This window comes from Myotis myotis, unplaced genomic scaffold, assembly GCF_014108235.1.
Source record: "Myotis myotis isolate mMyoMyo1 unplaced genomic scaffold, mMyoMyo1.p scaffold_m19_p_13, whole genome shotgun sequence".
Taxonomy (NCBI): domain Eukaryota; kingdom Metazoa; phylum Chordata; class Mammalia; order Chiroptera; family Vespertilionidae; genus Myotis; species Myotis myotis.
This window is the reverse complement of record NW_023416317.1, coordinates 45,764,515-45,788,621: the sequence shown is the minus strand read 5'-3', so window position 1 is coordinate 45,788,621 and position 24,107 is coordinate 45,764,515. Positions and strand designations below refer to the sequence as shown.

Below are 24,107 nucleotides of genomic sequence, written 5' to 3'. Positions count from 1 at the left end.
GTATCAGGAGAAAGAGTACCACTCATACATGGCTCACTGGACTCAGCAGCATGCCTTAGGGCGGGCTCCTGACCAAGCGCCAAGTCCAGTGTCTCCTGAGATGCTCTCTGGGCCTGTGATGAGGACGTGAGAATCACGGACACCGATGATCTCCAGAATTGGGGAGATGGCTCTCTGCTGCCACCCCAGCCTAGTGGCCATGGACAAGTGTCTCGTAGCAATATCGCACCTGGATAGGATGAAGCCCTGAGAGGATGAAGGAGAGCACCCCACCTGGGTCTCCTTCCTCAAATCAATACAACATTATCCAAGGTTTTGAAACATTTAATCGAAAAAATCTGGCATTTTAAAAGTTCAAGGTTTACAAACTTGACACATTCTTCATATTAGCATGTTATCCATGTATACATCACCTAAGAAAATAATAATAATAATGTCTACGAAGACATCTGACAAGACCCTGAAGAGGTCATTACAACCTATCGCTCTTTGCAGATAGGGGTCCAGTTTCATTGTAACAAACCACCGTGAGCAAAATTTAACTAAGTATATAAAAACATTAGTTAAATACAATTCTCTGGAAATATACAGTATACCTACAGCTGTTTTTACAGTGAGAGGCTTCCTTACCCCCCGCCTCCCCCCATAATTCTCAAAATGGCTAATCACTGGACGGTCCTGGATCTCCAAGCTATAAAACTGAAATATGTGTTTCCAGCGTAGCAGACGGTGACCAGGAAGGCGAAGAACTGGAGAAAACAAAGCAGAATAGAAACGGGGTTTAGGGCACACTGTAGTGAGCAAACGCTATCATGTCACCTCCGTTGAATCATGTACCCACAGCATTTCTTGACTCCAGGCTTTCTTGGTTCAATGACCTTCCTTCTGAAATGATTTCTGGATATCTTTTATTTTTGGGAGCATATCTGGAAAGTTTATAGTTTTGCTCCAACCAGCTCTACCATGATCACTCTGGCCTTCCCCTTCTCCCTCCACCAACACTTCTTTTGCGGATGGGATATTTTACGGTCAATACTAGACAAACTTTCAACATGAAGCTTTTAAATTAGAAAAACAATACACACTTAATGGTTTAAACCTGCACACTGTACAGAAGCGCCCTAATGAAAAAGCAGATGTTTAGTTATAGTATGATTCACATAGGGGCGAATATGGTGGTGTGGATCTGAGGAAAGCGCCCGTATTTCCAATTTAGTGCAGTAGTTCCCCCTTCTCTGCAGGGGGTACATTCCAAGACCCCCAGGGGATGCCGGAAGCCGTGGGTGGCATCAAACCCTATATAGACTATGTTTTTCCCTACACATATATACCTAGAATAAAGTTTAATTTATAAATTAGGCCCAGTAAGAGGTTAATAATAACTGATCATAAAAAGGAACAATTACAACAGCATTCTGTAATAAAAGTTACGCAAATGTGATCTCTCTCTCCCTCTCTCTCTCTCTCATAACCTGATAACCAAGAAGGCTGCTAAGGGGCAGGGAGCTCATATGAGGGGAGAAAGGGATGATACACATCCTGGGCAGGAGAGAGTGGGACGGTGTAATATTTCAGCGTGATACTCAGAATGGTGTGCAATTTAAAACATATGAATTGTTTATTTCTGGAATTTTCTATTTCAGGGTTTTTTTTGGACCATGGTTGATGGAGGGTATAACACACAGCAGAAAGCAAAACCACGTACAATGGGGACTACTGTATAGGCAATTTTAGACCAGGGCTTACCCCCAGACTGCCACAGGTTCAGCTACCGTAAATGAGTCAGGCAGCAGGAGGGAGTGATGAGCCCCCCCCGCCCCCACCCCCGTGAGGTGTGTGGTGTGAATGGTGAGTCGGAAAATGCAGGCCCCTCTCAAGGAGCAACCTCCACCCAGTTCAGTGGACTCATGCTGTGAGCCCAGGGCCGCCACAGCTTGGTGTTTAATCGCATGTGCCCCCGCGCTTTCTACCTTTACATGGCAATTTTTAAATATAAGCAAAGAATATAATGAACACCCGGGTATCATCAATCAGCTTTAACATGACCACTCTGGCCTTCCCCTGCTCCCCCTACCAACACTTCTTTTGCGGATGGGATATTTTAAGATCAATATTAGACAAACTTTCAAAATGAAGTTTTTAAATTAGGAAAATATTACACACTTAATGGTTTAAAGCTGCACACTGTACAGAAGCGCACTAATTAAAAAGCAGAAGCCCCTCATGCCACACTCATCACCCAATCACAGTTCCTGAAAGGAACCTCTTTGTTGGTGTATATTTATTTTTCTAAGCGTCCTCAATGCACCCACAGACATTTCTACTTAAAACCAAACACAGAGCATCACAGCGTGCTCATTTCCTGCAGCTCTCTCCCCACTTACTAGTAAACTGCAGTCAGTGGAATGATTCTTAGAATGCCTCAAGTACTTTTTTCTCCCTCAACTACTTACTTGGTTCCAGCCATTTGGCTTTCACGGCAAGCACAGCCTCACCAATTTATGACGCTTGCAAACCAATCAGCTAATTGCCAGTGTGTCCTACTGCAGGCGGGGCTTTTTCCGGCCCACAGCTCTGTCCTCCTGATTCCCAGAGGGATGAGGGACTCACTCACCGAGGAGGCCGCCCAGCTATTGAAGTTGTGGCTGTCCCTCTCCGGGGCGACGGACGATGCATCCACAATAGCGGCCGAGAGGTACAGGATGAAGGCACTGCCATTAAAGCACAGACCCTGGGGAGACAGACGCTGGAGCGTTTAGGGAGCGTGGGGAGGTCTGGGGACCTCCGAACCTCAGAACTGGGCGGAACTGCACCCTGGCTGCGGTTAGGTGCTCCTCTGGACACATGGGGATGAGGGCTCCAAGAAGGTAGCTCCCCCGTGTTTTGGGGAGGGGAGGGTTTGATACCATCTCATTCACAGCACAACCAGACACCCCTCCTTTTTCCCCCAACACACCCAGTCTCCTTCAACTTGCTCTTGACCCCCATTCCATTCAATTCAGCCATGGCGATGTATGGGCTAGGAAGATGCCACCAGCGAGAAGGGCCTCAGCCCGTGGCCCCAGCAGGAGCCCCACCCTGCAGCACCTGCCCTGGGAGAGCACTGTCCCAAAGCAGGCCCCTCGCTCTAGGCAGGGAGGGGCATTTGAGTCAGTTCCTCAAGCCACTGCAAGTTCTTAAAAATGCAAAATCTACCAGAGGAGGACTACGTTCCATCCTACCTAGTGGGCAATGGACCCGAAGCACGCCCGGCTTCCTTACCACGGTTGTCCAGGGCACCTGGGGGATCCTGGTGTAGGTCATCGTTATGTAGACGATGAGGAAGAAGACGGTGAGGACCCAGTAAAATACAGCTACAAACATGACCCAGCCAAAGGCAGGGACCCGGAAGTACTCCGTTCCGGCGATAAGAGTCCATACCAGTAGTCCCAGAATCTGTGAAATGATGGAGGCAGTGGGAGAGGGAGGAGGAAGGAGAAAGTAAAGAAAAAGAAGAAGACAGAGAAAAAAAAACCATTACAGAGTGTCAGTTACACCTTTCACCCCCATACACACATATATGTGACTTTTACAAATATAATAGGGATTACAAACTTACATGCCTACAAAGACCAGGAAGGTAAAACAAATGAACATAGTAGGCTGGGCAGAGACCATGAACCCAAGAAAAACTATGTCTTATTTTAGGGGCAATTTCTTCTCAGCCAATTGTTGTGAGCTGGTTTTGCTCCCTACCCCTAATCCCCACCCTACCCCCAGGGAAAAAAAACAGAAACTCAAGTTTCTACATGTGCACCTTGATTTTTATTTTTCAAAATATATTTTGATTGATTTCAGAGAGAAAGGGAGAGGGAAAGAGAGATAGAAACATCAATGAGGAGAGAGAATCATTGACTGGCTGCCTCCTGCATGCCCCACACTGGGGAGGGAGCCCGCAACCTGGGCATGTGCCCTGAGAATCGAATTGTGACCTCCTGGTTCATAGGTCGACACTCAACCACTGAGCCACGCTGGTAGGGGGGATCATCTTGATTTTTAAATGTTGGCACTAACAAGAGTTTTAAAACATCATGAGGGGCCCTAGCCGGTTTGGCTCAGTGAATAGAGGATTGGCCTGGAGACTGGAGAGTCACGGGTTCGATTTCAGTCAAGGGCACATGCCTGGATTGTGGGCTTGATCCCTTGTAGGGGGCGTGCAGGAGGCAGCCAATCAATGATTCTCTCTCATCACTGATGTTTCTATCTCTCTCTCCCTTTCCCTTCCTCTGTGAAATCAATAAAAATATATTTTAACAAAAACATCATGAGGGGCAAAACAACACTCATCTGTGGCTAACATTTGCTCACAGGCTGATACCCATCCAGGGAACAAGACTGCAGGTTCCTGGACCAATCGTCTCTCAGGGGATGAATCATGAGGATTCGGCACCTGCTACGGCCGCCCTCCTCACAGGCGGCCTGAGAGCCTTCGGGAGGGAAGCTAAGCGAGGCCGGCACGGCACTCAGCGTTTTAACATAAGCCGCAGGTGTATCCAGCGACAGTCGTCAACGCTTCACCACTGCTGAGGAGCAAGACCAAATCCACGTCACCGCTGCCTACAGGGGGACCTCACTGAGGCAAAGAACCTGACCCAAATCCCAGGCATGCTTAGTCCTGAACTCAGTAAGGCCAGAGCGAGGGACACCTCTCACAGCCCAGCACCTCCCAAGGACCAGGAGGACTTTATTCCTAAGCCACGAAAAAGTTAGCAACCACCAAAATAAAAGACAGAACAAAAACAGCAAAATAATAAGAAAAAGAAAGGGAAATGTTAGTATCATTCTAAACCATATCCCCAGGAGACAGCCTCAGGGGCCCAGGGCGGGCTCTGGCTGCGAGAGCCAGCTTGCTGAGCGACTCAGGACAAACGACTGCATTTCTGTTTTACAGGGAACAGGATACTGGAGTGCTTTTCATCACAACGCGAGGGGCGGAGCTTTCACTCATTTGTATAGCAACTGAGAGCCCCTAACATGTGCCTGGCTTCCCACTCTCAGGCCCCAGGGACAGAACGGGGCACAAACACTAGGTACAGTCGGTGGGGAGAAGTATTTGGGTACAGATATGAAAGAAATGCTATCAGGGGAAAAGGAGGCTAGTAAGGGACTGTAGCAGGAAGGCAACATCCTAGGCCAGCGGTTCTCAACCTGTGGGTCGCAACCCCTTTGGCGTCGAACGACCTTTTCACAGGGGTCGCCTAAGACCATCCCGCATATCAGATATTTACATTACGATTCATCACAGTAGCAACATTCCAGTGATGAAGTAGCAACGAAAATAATTTTATGGCTGGGTCACAACATGAAGAACTGTATTTAAAGGGCCAGAAGGTTGAGAACCACTGTCCTAGGCAGACGGCACAGCACAGGCAAAGGTCTGGAGGGGGAAGGGCTTCTGTCTTCTAGGGCATGTAAGAAAGTGCAGTCAGGAAGGACATCAGTGCAAAACGCTAGGAAGGTTGGGGAGGGTCAGACCACGTGGACACCTAAGGATTCTGTATTTTATCAAAGGCGGAGGGAAGGTTTTGAGCAAGACAATGATGGTAAGATCAGGCTATGTTTTCATAAGGCCACTCTTATGAAATGGACACATGGAGGAGAAAGGGTAGGTGTGAGGGGATAAGTTCAGAGACGGTCACGATAATCCAAGGGGCAGAAGATGATACACAGTCGGCCATCTGTGTCCGCGGTTCCACCGCTGTGGATTCAACCAAAGGTTACGTGGCTGCTGACATCTGCTATGTAGTTAGACCTATGATGGTTGCATCTGTACTGAAGACTTACAGACTTTTCCCCTTGTCATTATTCCCTAAATAAGACAGTATAATAATTATTTACATACCATTTAGATTGTATTAGACATTAGAAGTCATCTAGAGATGATTTAAAGCATACAGGAGGATGTGTGTCGGTTGTATGCAGATACTGCCCAACTTTCTATAAGGGACTTGAGCATCCTTGGATTCTGGTATCGTCAGGGGTCCTGGAACCAATTCCCTGCAGGTATCCAAGGACAACTGTATCCAAGACCAACGCCATGGCAGTGAATATTGGGAAGGGAGTGAATTCAAGACAAGTTTCAGAAGCAGACAGGACTTTAACAGATTAGATTAGGATAAAGTGGAATGGCCCCACGGTCTCTAGAAAGATTTAGAAAGTGGATTCACATGCCATCTCCTCAACGGGAAGAACAGCTTTATCCTTTCAAAACAGGGCAAACTTTTTGACTCGAGGGCCACAATGGGTTCTTAAACTGGACTGGAGGGCCGGAACAAAAGCATGGATGGAGTGTTTGTGTGAACTAATATAAATTCAAAGTAAACATCATTACATAAAAGGGTACGGTCTTTTTTTTTTTTTTTTTTTTTTAGTTTTATTCATTTCAAACTGGCCGGATCCGGCCCGCAGGCCGTAGTTTGCCCACGGCTGTCTTAAAACAAAGTCGGACAACCAAGGTCACCAGATCTGTTTTGAGGGCAAAGCCTGTAGAACAGGGCGGAAAGCTAAGACCAAGACACAAACCAGAAGAAAGTAACTGAAGAGGGAGGCAAAAAAACATTTAAAAAATTAGTGTCCGCAGGGAGAAAAGACATTACGATAGTGGAACACCAAAAGGAGGTTCCAGGAGGGCACAACTAGTCCTTCCAAAAACAAAATCCGCTTTTGAAATGAAAAATAGGATGGCAGATATTAAAAACTCAATAGATGTGTTACATGATAAGATTGAGAAAACCTTCTAGAAAAGACAGCAAAAAGATGAAAAACAACAACAACAAAAAACCAGGATAGGTAAGGTAAGAAGTTAAGAGTACAGGGTCAGGAGGTGTAACATCTGATTAATAAGTTTCAAGAAGAGAGATTGGAGTTTCCCTCCCTCCCTCCCTCCCTCCCTCCCTCCCTCCCTCCCTCCCTCCCTCCCTCCCTCCCTCCCTCCCTCTATTCCCACAAACACACAGCATGCACCAAGGAAAAGTCATGTGAGCACACAGCAAGAAGGCAGCTATCTGCAGCTCAAGGAAAAGGCCTCACCAGAAACCAACCCTGAAGGCACCTTGATCTTGGACTCCAGCCTCCGGAACTATGAGGAATAAATGCCTACTATTTAAGCCACCCAATCCACAATATCTTGCCATGGAGGCCCAAGCGAAGACAGCCAGTCACAGGAAGTTACTAGCCAACACGTGAAATTGAATCGGATGGCGGCAGCACACATATTATTCATTACTACGAATGGGAGTACAGCCAGAGGTGTCTCAGGCGGCTGCCCCTGGGGAGGGAGACCTCTGGCATAAGGAGGCCTGGGGTGAGAACTGTTGTTGCTATAAGCCTTTTCGTTCTACAGGTATCTGACCACCCTACTGATCTCAGCTGATTTCCTAGCATTATCTGGCTACGATACCTGTGATAATGAATGGTGCTTTGGACGTCTTCCAATATTTATACCTCGTTTCTTTTCTTGTGTGATTGCATTAACCAGAATCTCCAGAACCACCTTCCAGAGCACAGTGACAGAGAGCACCCTTATTTTATTCTGTGTCGGTGTTCACTCGGATGTTTTACGTTCGTATGATGTCTGTTATGAGTAGGTGGTGAACACCCTTTATCAAGCTAAAGATTTCTATTGTTTAGTGCGCTGCAAGGTCTCTACTCCAACCTCCTTCCTGAACAATAGGGTAATGAGCTCCGCTGAATGCGTTTTCTGTATCTCCCTTTTACAATTAAGTACAGTGTTCCTGACACAGCTAACCCTTTTGACGACCCAGGGTCATCACAAACAGAGTATCTCCATTACTGCCTGGTGCTATGAAATGAGATTGCTTGCTCCTGAACGGTACCAAATATCTGTGTTTTTCTAAGAAGAAACATTTAAAAAATATATATATATTTTTATTGATTTCAGAGAAGAAGGGAGAGGGAGAAATAGAAACATCAATGATGAAGGAGAATCATCGATCAGCTGCCTCCCGCACGCCCCCCACTGGGGATTGAGCCCGCAACCTGGGCATGTGCCCTGACCGGGAATTGAACCATGACTTCTTGGTTCATAGGCTGACACTCAACTGAGCCACGCCAGCTGAACATAACAAGAAACATTTTTAATGGAAAATCATCAATGGTCCCCTCTGGATACTCAGCGAGCTAATTCTGACAGCTCTCCTCTGCCCTTTGCATGCACAGGCCCACGGACATCTTAGGGACTAAAACACAGATGTCTTAGATTTTTAACAATCATACAGGAGACACAGTAAGTCTGTCTGTGAAGGCGCCTGTAAAGCCAGTCTGTGCAGCCTGTGAGCTGCGTGACAGCTATTCTGCTGCCGAGAGGACCCGCCTGATGGCGGTGCTGAAGGGTCTCATTTGTTCAAATATCTTCCGAGCCTTTACGACGAGCCAGGGGCTTCTCTAGGCGCTGCTGGTGGGGCAGGAAGTGCAACACTGCTGTAGCACAGGGCAGGCTGATTTACCTGGCACGTTAGCCTTGACTGGCACGAGCCCCACGACTGCATCTGTATTTCAGTCTTGAAAACAGACAGGTGACTCCTGACAATGAACGAGGCTGCCCTAGGAGCACCACTCCAGCTGTTGCCAGCTGGCGTTGCCCAGGGCAGCTGCGCTGTACCAGGTGTGAGCTCAGCACACTTCTGAAATACTTCACTGGGCTTTTGATCACTTACCGCGTTCATTCCGTGCAATGAAGTGGCATTGGAAATCAGCTATTACAGATTTACTCTTATGTGCCTTGCGACGCGGGAACCCAACAGCATGACCATGCCTGGCTGCTGTTCTCCTGACAGGTGTGTCATATAGCACACCTGGGCAGCATTCATTCATTCATTCATTCATTCAAAAGCCTCACAGGTAGATAATCATGAGGGGAAATAGACATGGTCTCTGCCCCTGGAGAAGGTACATCAATGGGTATCTCACCACACACTGTGATAAGTCCCATGAAAGGAAATGGGGCTGATATGAGAATGTAAAGCATAAGGACCCATCCAATCTGTGTGGTCAGAGGAAGTTTGAGATTTAAATGAGTGACTGGGAGTTAGCAAAATGTGTGTGGTGCAGGCAATGCTAAGACTCTGAGACAGAGACCCCACTGGGTAATGTGAGTTAAATGGCTTGGGAGAAATATTCAAGCTCTGAATTCTTTTTTTTTTTTTTTAATACATATTTATTTCAGAGAGGAAGGGAGAGGGAGAGAGAGTTAGAAACATCAATGATTAGAGAGAATCATTGATTGGCTGCCTCCTGCATGCCCCCTACTGGGGATTGAGCCCACAACCTGGGCATGTGCCCCGAGCAGGAATCGAACAGTGACCTCTTAATTTACAGGTCGACGGTCAACCATTGAGCCATGCCGGCCGGGCAAAGCCAGACTATTAATACATCGAGCCAGAGAAGATGACAGGACAAAAGTGTGTCTCCCTTCCCCGCACCATTAGGGAGCCACAGCATGCTCAAGCAGAGGCTCCCCACACCTGCCGGGCACTTCCCTTGTGGAGGCAAGGGGAGTCCTCCACCCAGGCATCTCTACGTGATTCTATTCAGCAAGCATGGCAACCTTCTCCATGTATCCACTAGAGGGTGGCCAAGCTCTGCTTATGAACGATTAAGGCGCTACAGCCCCTGTTCAGTGGAGATCAGAATTTACCCTCTGTCTGGATGAGCTCCTACATTCATAGCTCAGTCCACAGAGGTGGCAGGACGTGGAAGGATAAACTCGGTCTGGTACTCTCACCCATTAGGACTAGACGTTGCCTGGAGACAGATCTGACAGATCACACAGGTCTGCTATCAGCTGGCTGAGATAAGGATTCATTAACACAAAGACTTGGAAGGGCGAATTTAACCCACAAGTTCATGGTCTCCGTGTGCCCCTGCGAAGTGTCTACTGAAGACTGTTTGACCCTCCACAGGAGGGACTGTGGGGAGGATCGACCAGGGTGGCCGAGGAGGCTCGGGCTCTGCTGCTTTCTCTAATAAGGAGCTTAGCCTCTTCAGGCCTCGCACCAACCTGGGAAAGGGCGGAGGATGGTGTTAGACAAGCAGCTCTCAGATAAGAGTGGGGGCCAGCATCTGGGAGGAGCATCCCTGAGCCACCAGGGGGATTTCAAACCACTTGGTCTGCTTCCCACTTGCATACAGGCCCTGAGGTAGGTGCCCCCTCTGGGCCTCCCTGACTCCCCAAGTGCCCTTGGGTGCTTCAGAGCAGAACAAAGCTCGAGGTGTGGGTCATGCTAGTAATTTGTGACTTAACCTTGCGCTTGCTTGGAACTCACATTCTATGACCAACCAGGCCTGCACTGGGACAATCCATCAGGACCCCAATATTCCCAGCAAGCCATGGAATGGAAGTCTGCGTACTGGGCTGGTTTTAAAATATGGCTACACTTCTTTGACACACCACTCGGAATACAGGCCTCTCTTGCATATAGGGGCTTGGTTCTAATGAACAGAGTTGGCAGAAATGACGCAGGTGACTTGGGAGGCTAGGTCATAAAAAGGATACAGCTTCCCCCTGGCTATCTTGATCTCGGGTCACGTGCTCTGGGGAAGTTGCAAGCAGTCTTGTGGGGAGGCCCACGTGGAGAGGAACTGAGGGCTCCATCCCGACAGCCAGCCAGGTGGGTGATCTCCCTGGAAGTGGATCCTTCAGTCCCAGTCAAGCCTTAAGTGACTGCAGCCGCAGAGGACATCTGACTGATGGCCAGGAAAACATCTGAGCCAGAAGTGCCCAAACAGGTTAACTCTGAATTCCTGGCTCACAGACATTGTGAGTGATAATAAATATTTACTGCTGTTTTAAGTTTTGGCATATTTATTACACGGCAACAGATGACTAATACACCAAGTCCCATCCATTTGGTCTTGTATACAGAGGGCACTGTGATACACAGAAAGGACAGAAGACCTAGGTTTGTCAAGAACTTGCTTTTGGAGCACAGGTTAGGTCATTTTCCTTCTGGGCCTCAGTTTGTACCTCCCTAAGATGGGTACAACACCATCTAGGTTGCTGCAGGGTCTAAAAGGTAATTTGTGACCTGCAAAGAGTGACTTCAAGTCTCATGCTTTTTTTCCTTTCAGGAAACATGATTTAGTGGGTGGGCATCCTGGCAGTGAGGGTCCTAGAGTACTTAGCCAGTGAGAGAAAGGGGGAGTCTGTGCCCATAATTAGAACCACTGAGCTCAGGGTACTGAGGAATCATCAGAGCAGAGTTGGTACGCTTTGTAAAAGGCCAACTTGTCAATACTTTCAGCTTTGAGGGCCATATGGCATGTGTCACAACTACTCAATTCTGCCATGGCAGCCTGAAAGCAGACAGAGACAATATGCAAATGGACAGGCGTAGCTGCTCCACTGAAAAGCCATATTTACAAAAAAAAGGTGGCATTTGGCCGGTGGGCTATCATTTGCTAACCTCTGCCCTCAAGTCTCGCTTCTCTAAGGGTGTGGTCCCCAGGGCAGTAGGGTCAGCATCCACAGGTGCCTGTTAGAAATGCAGACCCTTAGGCCCACCAGCTCTGCCGAACCTGCCTCCCTGGGAAGGGGCCCAGCTCCGTGCTTTCCTAAGCCCCCTGCAGCTGGAGTTAGAGAAACCCACCTCCTGACACTCTCTGCCACCCGAGGCCCCCTGCACCAGGGACTTCAGAGGGATCTTGGATGACAATGACAAGAGCAAAGATCTTCTCAGGCCTCACAAAGAACACACATTATCTCTATATTCTCCATGAATCGGTGAAACACCGAGAAGCAAAGCAGCAGCCAGTCCTAACCAAGTCGATTAGCCTCTTCAAGAAAACAGAACAAATTGTGTGGCAACAGCACACCTGGAGTGAAGAGCTGGATTCAGTGACAGCCCGAGGCCTCTGTATGGAGCCCTTTGAGGTCAGAGGCTAGCCTGGCTCTCAGCCCTACTTGCTTCTTTAAGCAAATTTATTTGAATGTTGGTTCCCTTCTGTTTTGGTGAGGGGTGGGGGTGTAAAAGGCAAAGATGGGAAGGAAAAAGGATACCTTCGAAGGAACAAAAGAGGGATGTACAGGCTAGAGAACAGCAGCCCAGTGAAGGAGTCTGGGAAAGAAGCAATAGGAAGGATGAGAAAGGAATGAGGGGGAGGCGAGAGTCACCATGAAAGTGTCTTCTGCTGCTACCTGGGACAGAGACACATGATCCCATAATGACAGTAACTGTCTTGCCTGTAAGCACCACCATTCATGTTTGTCTAAGGTATGACCAGTCACATAACTCTCATCTCATTTGGCCACACGACAGCTGAATGATGTAGACATCCCCATTTAGACAGACAGATTGCGGCTCAGAGCAGTGAAAGGCCATGTCCAAAGCCATGGTCCATGAGGAGGGTGGAGCCACAGCTCACAGCAGATAGAGGTCTCCTATCTGCTACAGCACCTCCCAGCACTGCCCACAGGTCCACAGCTCTGTCTGAGGTCAAAGAAAAAAAATCTTACATGCACAAGCCTTGGTGTGTGCCAACTCCATTTTATCGCAGGTCGCCTGCGGGGACTGCTCCCAGGTGAACCTGCTTCTTTCTACCTGGGACAGCTCCACCTTTCTCTTCCTACCTTGAGGCATCAGGGATGGAGGAGATCAGACCAAAAGGTCTGTTATAAACAATGTAACATCAGCCCGACTGGCATGGCTCAGTGGTTGAACGTCGACCTATGAACCAGGAGGTCACGGTTCATTTTCTGGTCAGGGCACATGCCCAGGTTGCAAGCTCGATCCCCAGTGGGGGGTGTGCAGAAGGCAGCCAATCAATGATTCTCTCTCATCATTGATGTTTCTATCTCTCTCCCCCCTCCCTTCCTCTCTGAAATCAATACAAATACTTTTAAAAAAATAATAAAATAAACAATGCAATATCGAAAGTCACAAACCACTGTTTACTGTCAATCTCAAAAGAACCAAAGTAAAAATCAAACAAGGAGGATTATGAAATGCTTCCCTCCGCCAAAGATGCTGAGCGCCTGCCCCACGGCTGTCAGGTGTGAAAAGCCAAACCCCTCGGGTGGAGAATCATTGGTCTCCAAGTGGGAGGCTCACCAGCTCTCCGTCTGGGCAGCTGTTTTCTGGCCTCTGTCCTCCTCTGGGTATTTAACAGCCTCTGGGTGCAGGAAATACGACTGTGATTCATCGTCAAGTGAGAGTTTTGACCTCGCAGCTTGCAGGTCTCCTGGCTTCCACAGAACTGAAAGGGCCCTGGCAGACAGGCTTGCCTCTTAGGAATCTACACTCCTTTGTTGCATCCATTCTTAATTCTGTTTCCTGGGTTATCAGGTCTTTTATTGGAAACAGAAGGAAATTTAGGAAGAGGGCATCAATCATGACAGTCAATCCAGGACACACCTGGAACAGGCAACCTTCAACACATCTGTTCCACCCGATTAGCCTTTGCTCTGGGGGCACCAGCTGGACCAGGCTCAGTGGGGTCCGATGGCCATGGTCAGTGAAGTCACAGCTGCACATATGGAGAAAGGTAACCATCTGGCCCCTAAAAACAAGCTCAGGAGTCTCAAGCCTTAGAGTAAGGGGAGCCTGACCTCTACATTTTCAAGGAGACTTTCCCTTGGGCAAGCTGTCTGCTTCTGACGGGAGATGCACACCTCACCAAAGAATCCTACCACTCGTCAGCTAGCACACCTGACCCCAACGTAACAGAATGGTCCTAAGGATTAGTGATGTTGAGCATCTTTTCATATGCTTTCTGGCCATCTATATACATAACAGCCAAGTGACTGGAACGCCAGAACGACTTGAATGACTGTTCGTTATGATGTGCACTGTGGCTGGCCGGCTGGCCAACTGGCCCGATCAGGGGGCGACTCTCCCAGCACCCGCCAGCCCGATCAGCCCCCCCCCCCCCATCGGGGGCAAGGCTGGCTGGCCAACCTTCTGCGTCCCCCCCGCCCCCCCAGCACGGCTTGATCGGCTTCCATTTGGGGGGCTGGCCAGACCCTACCTATGCAAGAATTCGTGCACCGGGTCTCTAGTAAGTATATACATATTTTTTGAAATTTTCTCTTTTTTTTTGTAGAATTTATTCACGTGACATTGGTTAATAAAACTATATAGGTTTCAGGTGTACAATTCTATAATACATCACCTGTATATTGTATTTTGTGTTCACCAGCCCAAGTCAAGTCTCCTTCCATCGTCATCTTAAGTATATCTTCTTTAGAGAAATGTCTATCCAAGTCCTCTGCCCATTTTTAAACTGGATTTTGTTGTTGAGTTGTAAGAGTTCATGATAGAGTCTGGGTATTGACCTCTTTTCAGATATTTGATTTGTAAATACTTTCTCCCATTCTATAAGCTGCCTTTTCACCCTGATTGTTTCCTCTGCTGTGAAGAAGTTTTAAAGTTTGATGTAGTCCCATTTGTCTATTTTTGGCCTTTGTTGCCTTTGCTTTGGGTATCCAAGACATCATTAGTGAATACAATGACATGCTTGACTGTATTCAGTGGAGAATAGTGTGATGCTTGACTGAGGCGTGCCAACCTCAGACGGAAGCTGAGATTTGCTGGCGCTTGAACCCATGTAGCCCTTTCCATGTGCTTCATATTCCAACCAGCATTCAGAAACTCGACAAGCCTTGGCTCTGCCAAGAGAAACTAACAGAGCCGCCATCATGGACTGCATGAAGGCTCAGATGGCATCTGTGACAGCTGAGTCCTTTGGCTGAAACATGGTCCTGGTGACATACTGGCCTGGCTTTTTATCGGCTTGGACTTGCCTCAAAGTGAGCCCCAATGATTTCGTCAGGGTTTTTCTGGGTAGCAATTTGTCAGATTCAGCATGTGCATTCCAACAGCTTATGGAAGTTTGCTAATGTTGGTTTTAATTGTAAAAGCAGCATATTTGTGACAGAAAACTTGGAAAATCCAGAAAAGCATTAAGAAAACAAATCATTCATGCTCTTTTATCACTCAAGAGAATACGACTGCTAGTTAACACTTTGGTAAAAGTGCTTCAAATGTTTCCCTCTTGGAAATTATATATATATATAATTTTAAAAGACATTTAAAATATATATACAGCATCTTTGTATGTGCTTATTGGCCATTTGTATATCTTTGGAGAAATGTCAATTCAGACCCTCTGTCCATTTTTTAAATTGGTTACTCTTTTTATTATTGAGTTTTATTTTCAAATGTGACAGTCATCAATGTTTTCCTTCTAAAATATTTTTAAAATGCATCAAAAGCTACATTTTCAAATATAAGTGAGCCCCAACGTTTTAAGAGATTTTTTCTAAAAGATGTTATCAAGTTGCTAAACATCAAAATTTATTTTAAAAGCCTCAGGAAAGTACTATTCAAAAGAAGATGCATAAAACTATTTGGGGCGGAAAAACAAAACAAAAAACTCTTTCTGGGAGGATAATCACTTTCTAATTGAGTTTCCATGTAAACTCGTTTTCCTGGAATGCGTTTATTATAGCACATCTGTGTAAAGCTCCATTTTCTCATTCTTCCATCAGCCGAATGAGGCCAACGAAGATCCCCAGACACCAGGACAACCAGACGGACAAGCATGGCACAAGGCCGATGCATACAAGGAAAATGACACAGCGCTTCCCCTTGACGGATGCTCAGTGTGGCCAGGGAGCTAAACAAACAGAAGAGAACACTGGAGCACGGCCCATGTGAGGGCCAAGAATGTGCAATCATTTCAAGAAATGCCGAGGCTCATTCAGGAGAAGCAATAAGTGACCTGGGGGGCTCAGAGCGGCCTCATGTCCTCAGGGAGGCCAGGGCCTCCATGTGAGCAGCCCCACTTCAGGGACAGGTGACCCTGCGACCTGGCACCTTCCTGCTTTAAGGACGTGGGCAGAAAGACCAGGAGGATGGCAACACTTGGGATGGCAGTGAGATTGAGGGTGGGGTGGGGGTGGACAAGGGTAGTTGGAGCTGCATTGTGGGGCACTTGAAATGGCAAGTGAAAGAGTTCAGACAGGGTTTTATTCACTGGGCAGGTGTGATAGAAGCAGAGGCATTTTTTGAAACAGGTATTTCCAGCATCAGTGTTTCAGAGTTGGCACATCTTTAAAATCTCCTTTGGCAATGGTGGCCTGGGGGGAACCAGGCATCAGGAAGGCCCGTTTCAATGGGCTGTTGCCTCGGAGGCCAGCGCACGGGCAGAGTGCAGGTGGGGGCCCTGCCAGGCGGGCCTCTGCACCTCTCCTGGCTGCCTTTGCATCATGGGAGCAGACCCACGTTCCCGAGAGAAGGTTCTAAGCCACCTCTCCCCAGCCGGCTTATTTCTCGGGTGCTGCGAAGCCTCCATCCTGATGGATGCCATTAACCACCACTGCTCCTGGGAGAGTAACATCCCTCTGCTTAGTGGGTTGGAATGCTCGATCCAGAATAGCCTGCCCGTGGGACTTCCTTTGTGACTATCGACTGGTGAGAACGAATACTGTATAGTGTATGACTGGTCTTGTCAGGGGGACCCAGAAGTGTGCCGGGGTAAGGGAAGCCACATTATCTTAGCATCAATTTTACTAAAAGGTTTAGGGGCGAGATAGGGAAGAAGTAGTTAGTATTGCAGATAAAGTGCTTGCTATAGACTGAATGTTTGTGTCCCTCCAAAATTCACATGTTGAAACCTAATCCCCAATGCGATAGTACTTGCAGGAGGGTCCTTGGGAGGTGACTAGGTCACGAGGGTGGAACCATCATGGATGGGATTAGTGCTCTTGTATAAAAGAGACCACAGGAAGCTCCCTCTCCCCTCCTGCTGTGTGAGGACACGGGGACAGACGACTGTCTGTGAACCAGAAAGCGGGCTCTCACTAGAATCTGCTGGGTACCTTGACCTTGGAAATTCCAGCTTCAGAACTGTGAGAAATGAGTATCTGTGAATAAGCCACCCAGTAGGTGGTACTCTAAGCAGGCAGAGCAGACTAAGACAGTGTCTTTTCACTGAAAGTCAAAACCACAAATATTGTCAAGGAGAAGACAGCTTACAGGAATTTAAAAAATAAAGCATAACATGCCTCCTACCCCCGCGCCCCTCTGAAATATCACCTGGGCAGGTTCAGGATTCATCCTCAGATCCCTAAGTGAGTTCACCCTCAGAAGTTTGGGATACTTTGGTTGAAAAGCTGGATAAGCCCAGGTGTAAAGAAACCAGACTCATTAATGTAGACACCTACCGTGATATTTCCCTGCCACCGAGTGTTAAGAAAAGACAAGTCCCCTCCCTGTCCTAGGAGCAGTCATAACGATGGTGGCTCAGTGTGGCCTTTTCTCTGAAGAAACAGCCATCTGGAGGCTCCTTGAAGCCTGCCAATAGCAACGCATCTCTCTTCTTGGAACTCTCCCCCGCTGTAACTCAGTTACACCAAAGCACTCCTGGGTCTGTTTCACAATTTAAATAGGCATCGTAATGATCTGCTGGGGACAGTCATAGTTCAACACTCCCCCAAAAACTGGAATGAGACGCTGCTGCCCATTGAGCTGAGATTTTGAAGAGTTCACCGAGTCCCTTCTTGGGCAAGATGGCCCCAGGAGACCCCAGCGTCCGTTTTCCTTAAATGAGTTTAACAGTAAAATCATCCCCTAAATGAGGAAAATGAGATTGTCTGCTACTTTCTTCACCCCTCTCCGAGAGGCACGACAGGGTTTCACGTGAGAGGACATCCCACAACAAGCCTCTAATCCTGAGATGATTACGGTAGCCCTCCCTTATCCGCAGGACGTATGTTCCAAGACCTGCAGTGGAGGCCTGAAACCACAAACAATACCGAACCCTACATATTCTATGTTTTCTCCTATATAGACATACCTGTGAGAAAATTTAATTTGTAAGTTAGGCCCAGTAAGAGATGAACAACAATAACTAGTAATAATGAAATAGAACAACTATAACAATAGACTGTAATAAAAGTCACATGAATGAGTTTGGGGCCATTATGAAGCAAAATAAGGATTACTTGAACACAGCATTGTGGTACCACAACAGTTGATTTGATGACCAACACAGCTACTAAATGACTAACAGGCTGGACTAAGGATGATTCACAACCCAGGTAGAATAGAGCCGGGTGACACGAGACTTCATCATGCTACGCGGATGGTGCACCATTTAAAACCTATGAATTGTTTATTTCTGGGCTATTCCATTTAATCACTGCAGAAAACAAAACCGTGGATAAGCGGGGGGGGGGCGGGGGAGGGGGCCTAAGGTAACTGGTGGCTTGCCCCCTGGAGGCAGGAATTTTTAGCAAAGAGCTACATCAACCATTTATAACACGTCCATATCTTCTGTTGGAAGGAGGGACCCAGAGAACGCTTTTTGCAGGGGATAGCTTGAAAGCGCTTGCGGGTGAAAGTAGGTTTTCAGAACTCACCAGGAACGACTCCCAGGCTGGAAAAATGTTTTCACATTATAAGCAAATGGCTTCACAACCAGAAGCCCGACAACAGACCTCATTGTTCTTACTAGTAAGTAAATGGCGCAATAGGTCACGCTGCAAACTACTGCTGAAATTAAAAGTCTGATCGTTGTGAACTACATAAATATGAAGGCAAGGCTCCCAACGGAAGGTTAAGATACGCCAACTCAACTGGTTGCAGGAACACCGGCTGGCGTAGCCACGTCGGTTTACCAGAAATCCCCCAAAGTCACTTCAGCAGTTTCAAAACCATTCACTGCAGCTCCCACCCGGTTTTTTGCAGGGCTGTTAGCAACGAGCAGAACCCTTCTGTCTTGGCCTTGGCCTGCATCATTTTACAGGGGAGAAAAAGAAACTGCTAGCATTCCTGGAGCCCTAGCACACCTAGAAGGCTCCCTAAGTATCACCACCAATCTCCGAGAAAACTTGATAATGTTGGTCATTTTGTCCACATTTTAAAAATGGAAAACCAGAGGCAAAGCTGGCCATTTGCCCGAAGCCAGCAACAAGCGGAGGCGGGATCTGCGCCTGGTTTTCAGTGCCAAGACCTCTGGTCACCTCTTCTGAGTGATGCTTAGAGAGCCAGAGAGGGATGTCGCACTGCAGACGCTCTGGGCACCAGGCCCCGCTCTGGGCCAGCTCGAGCAGGGCGCTTCATCACAAAGCCTCGGGAGTCCTCCGAGGAAGGCCTTAGGATGACCTGGTCCCTTGTTCAGGAACAACAGGGAACATTTCTGTGGAATAATGATTAGAAGCAGAAGCTACAGAACTACATTTTGGGTAAAAGTTACCAAGTTTTAAGTCCGGTCTGCTGTCTGTAACTTAAAAAAGTATTTATTTTTTGCCCTAACCGGTTTGGCTGAGTGGATAGAGCGTCGGTCTGTGGACTGAAAGGTCCAAGGTTCGATTTTGGTCAAGGGCATATACCTTGGTTGCAGGCATATCCCCAGTAGGGGGTGTGCAGGAGGCAGCTGATCGATGTTTCTCTCTCACCAATGTTTCTGACTCTCTATCCCTCTCCCTTCCTCTCTGTAAAAAATCAACAAAATATATTTAAAAAAAAAAAAAAAATATATATATATATATATATATATATATATATATATATATATATATTTTACACATAGAGAAAGTAAAACAAGCAGCCATTAAGTACACAAATGGGCATGGCTGTGTTTGAGCAAGAATTTCCGAAGAAAACAGGCAGCATGCGAGATCTGGCCCCAGGCTGCAGTTTGCCAGCTCCTGGTGGAGCAGATTACAGCCACCATTTCCCTTCCTATCGAATGGGGTCAGGGATGGTGGAGGGGGGGCACCTTCCTCCTCACCACGTGTCTCGGACGAAGTCAGGACTCGCCGCTCCCTCTTCCTCCCCAGGTTCCACGGAGGGATCAGAGAAGTCAGCCCTCACACGCAGACACGCACACTGCAGGTGCATTTTGCCAGCTGTGTGTTCTTCCCTCTCTCCCCGCTACGGCTTTCCCATTTTCAGCAGCTTTTTGGGTGAATGCACCGGCCTATGACCCAAGCCTCAAGCAGGTCCCTGATGCTGTTTCAATGGTGCCACATGTCCCAGGGAAACAACGCTGGTGTGGCTCCTGCAGCAGGAAAAGACACCTCTGCCGTGGGCGTTGTGTCGAAACCCTGTCTTTTTGTGGAGTCCTAGAAATAGAAGGTCTGTCTTTAGCCGAAGCCAGCACTGTTTTGTGAAGATCAAAGCAATTTCTGACACGGGAGAACTCACTGATGGTCATCCAAGAAGAGAAAGATGCTTTACCTTAAGTTTGGGGGGTGAGTAGAGATGGAAGGAAGCTGTTATCCGCTAAAGGAATGACTGTCATGCCCCAAGTGAAGAATGGGAAGTAAAATAAGATCACACGTCAAATAAAGTGGCTACTGTCTTCCATGTGATTTGGGGGGGAGGGGGGAGGGAGAGAAACTAAGTTTTCATAAAGTTTCAAGGGAGAAAGGAAACCCCATCTCCTTCCTCACTTACCTACCACCTGGGCTGCACTGCACCCCACTCCAGGAAAAAAACAACAAATGCCAAGGAACAAATGCTTGCTGTCCTGACTTCACCCATTTTGGGGATCTTTCCTAAGTACTTACGGAGCATCCTTATTTCTTGTTCAACTACCACTATTCCTGAGTGTTCACTGTTTCTGCCAGTTTCCTATGGGTAGACATGTTTGCTTGTTTCCGGTCTCCTGCTATTGTAAACAAGAATCACCTGGTCCAAACACCCCTTTGTATGTGTTTGGATTCGCCGTAGGCACATTTATACAGAAGTGCAACCACTGGGTCCAAGAATATCTGCATTAGTCATTAGGATGGCTATTGCTAAACTGCCCTCCATAGATGTTAGACCGCCATTTACTTTCATTTACTTTCCCACCAACAGGCTGCAAATTCAAAAAAGAAAAAAACCCCGGACAAAGTTATGACCATTTCTCACCTCCTTCCCTTCAGCAGTACAGTCTTTCATCCACTATTGACGTTTATCTTCCTACTAAACGTCACTTTGAGTAAGATGGACTAAGTCAGACATGACGAATTTACTTTAGAGAAGTAATCACCATTACGGCTTAATCTGTATTTTACGTGTTTACATAAAAAGTAAACTAACATTTACCGAGCCGCCCCTAAGGGCCAAGCAACACTCGTAGGCCTCTCTGTGCAGCAACACGATTAATCCCAGCACAGCCGTGGGGTCAATTCTATTAGCAACATCAATTCAGAAGAGAAAAGACGCCCAGAGGCCAGTCACTATGCCAGGTCCCACAGCTTTCGAGTGACAAGCAGATAGCAGACGCGCTCCACCCTGTCCCTCTACTGCTATTTGTACACAACCCCTGGAGGGTTAGAAAAGGTACACATTTAGAACCCAAGCCCCTTCCTAGGGGTCTCTTACAGTAATATGCAAGCCAGGTATTCAATTTTCACACACTAGTATGTCCTGCATTTTTATTTGTTTTGTGTGTGTGTTCTTAATCCTCACCCGAGGATATTTTTCCATTGATTTTTAGAGAGAGTGGAAGAGAGAGGGAAAGACAGAGAGAAATATCGATGTGAATGAAATACATCGATTCGTTGCCTGCTGCACACGCCCTGACCAGGGCCCAGGCTGGGGAGGAGCCTGCAACCGAAGTACGTGTCCTTGACTGGAATTGAACCCGAGACCCTTCGGTCCGCAGGCTGACACTCTATCCACTGAGCCCAACCGGTTAGAACTGTCCTGCATTTTTAGAAATAAATTATATACACAAGCCTTCTCCTATCACAGGAAAATATCTACCATACTGGTAAACAGATTTTCAAATCTGGGCTCACGATTAGTCGGGGATTTGACCTGAGTGTTGAGCTTTGAAATATTTATAAATGGAAAATGTTTCACATTGAAAGAAGAAAAAATAACAACAGTCTATATATTGTATAACTGAGAAGAAAAAGAATTGAAGCTTAGCCCCGAAGAGTACTCTTGCCATATAACCCACAGGTTTCTAAAATCTTTACTGAAAAATTTACTTTCAAATCAAGTCATTCAACTCACCTTCCCACCTCACCCCAAGCATCATTCCCCTTGAATATACGCTTTAAATCTCAATGGAAACTGCTGCTGTCTTAGAAAAAAAACAACCCCCGAACAAGCAGGCAAGCACTTTTGTATTCAGCTTTGATTTCATATTCAGGGAGTGTAGAGCTCAACAAATGATCTGACATCTCCATAAGGCCCTCCATACGGCCCTCCAGGTTTAGCCACAAACCTTCTAATAACGAAGGCTGCATTCTTGTCATGCCTTCTGCCAACCATCGCCTCAGCTGTTCTAAAAAAGTCATCCATCTGTTGAGGTTCAAGACCCAACGTGTAAACACTGGGCATCTGGAAAAGTCTCCGTTAATCTCAGAGGAATTAAAAAAAAAAAAAAAAAAAGAGGCAATGGTCAAAACTTCCTGAAATCTGCTTACTCTGTGGATGGATGGGCAAGTGAAAAAGTAAAGTCAAACCAAGAACTGAGTAAAATTTTGGATCTTGATGATTTCTTTTTGTAATTTACTGGAGGGCGTCTAGTTATTTCAAGGAATGTCAAGTTTCTCAACATAGAACTAAATCATTAAAAAAGAGAGTGAGAGGTAGTTTGCTTTCTTAAAAGAAATAAAGTATAGGTTGTCAACTCCAGATAATTTAGGAATTAATTTCTAAGACCACAACCCATCAAAAAATATGGCACCTGCTCCATAAGTCATATTTTTAAAATATATTTTTATTGATTTCAGAGAGGAAGGGTGAGGGAGAGATAGAAACATCCATGATGAGAGAGAATCATTGATGGGCTGCCTTCTGCACGTCCCCCACTGGGGATCAAGCCTGGAACCCCGGCATGTGCCCTGACCAGGAATCAAAACGTGACCTCCTCGTTCATGGATCAATGCTCAACCACTGAGCCAGGCCTGTTGGAAAAGTCATATTTCTTAAAACTTATTTTTTAGTTATAGTTGACCAGAAGTCATGTTTTTCAAAGTATGTTCTCAGAGGTACTCCATGAATATAGGATTTCGGGTCATAAATGTCTGGGAAAGGCTGGACTCTAGCCATCTCATGAAATGCATTACCTTAAGCCTCTGAAGGCCTCACAGTAATAAAAATACTTGCCTAACCTGGCTTTTCCAAACTTTCTTGGCCATGGAACCCTCTTCACTTTGCATACAGTACCCAGGGGTTCCGCTCTGGGAGTCCTCTCAGAGCACCCGGCCAGATACCTCTGTTCTAGCACTTTCTTCACCTTGCCTTGTGCTTCACGGTCAGCGTCCACATCTCTTCTTCCCCGAACTGTAAAGTTCAGAAAACAGAAGCTGTGGTTTAACTACATTTGTTTCCCACATAGCACTTAGCTCACCTACTGAGCAAATGACCAAAGGCTCGCTGTGGCCCTCAAAAGCCAGGAAGTTTGAACAGAGAAACCAGAGAGCTGTGGTGGGAATTTCTGACACTTAGCTAAAGTGTTAGGCTACGTTCACTAGAACCCATAATTCAAGATCTGCGTGAAAGGCTGTCAATATCTCCATCAGTGAGTGGATAAAAAAGCTGTGGTACAGCCCAGCCAGTGTAGCTCAGTGGCTGCGTGTCAACCTATGAACCGGGAGGTCACCATTCGATCCCGGTCAGGGCACATGCCTGGGTTGTGGGCTTGATCCCCAGTAGGGGGTGTGCAGCAGGCAGCCAAACAATGATTCTCTCTCATCATTGATGTTTCTATCTCTCTCTCCCTCTCCCTTCCTCTGTGAAATCAATTAAATATATATATATACAGTTCATGAAATATATATATATAGTTAATTAACTGTATATATATAATTATATAAAGTTAAGTCATTGTTAGTTTATGGGTCATACAAAAACAGGCAGTGGGCTTGGTTTGGGCTGCAGACTGTGGTTAGCTGACCCCTGACACAGTATATACTGTTTTGTGTCTGGCTTCTCTTATTCAACATAATGCCTGTCATTCACCTGAATTGTTGCATGTATCATATGGGTATCACTCGCTCATATTTCTGTGCAGCACCCCACTGTATGGCTATGGCACCACTGTTTATTTGTTCAACTATTGAGAGACAGGCCCCCCTGTTTACATTTCTCTATCATGAT

General features: G+C 46.8%; 1 protein-coding gene across 1 annotated transcript in view; it reads right to left on the bottom strand.

The window, feature by feature from the left end:
• Window positions 1-308: 308 nt before the first annotated feature.
• The window catches only part of CMTM8 (CKLF like MARVEL transmembrane domain containing 8), a 53,626-nt gene continuing 29,827 nt past the window's right edge, over window positions 309-24,107 (bottom strand). Inside the window, exons 2-4 of the mRNA XM_036332850.1 lie at window positions 3,262-3,435; window positions 2,615-2,731; window positions 309-749 (exon numbers count right to left, since the gene is read on the bottom strand). Of these exons, the coding sequence (XP_036188743.1) occupies window positions 666-749; window positions 2,615-2,731; window positions 3,262-3,435 (375 nt within the window). The 3' untranslated portion in view covers window positions 309-665. The remainder of the gene's footprint in view (window positions 750-2,614; window positions 2,732-3,261; window positions 3,436-24,107) is intronic.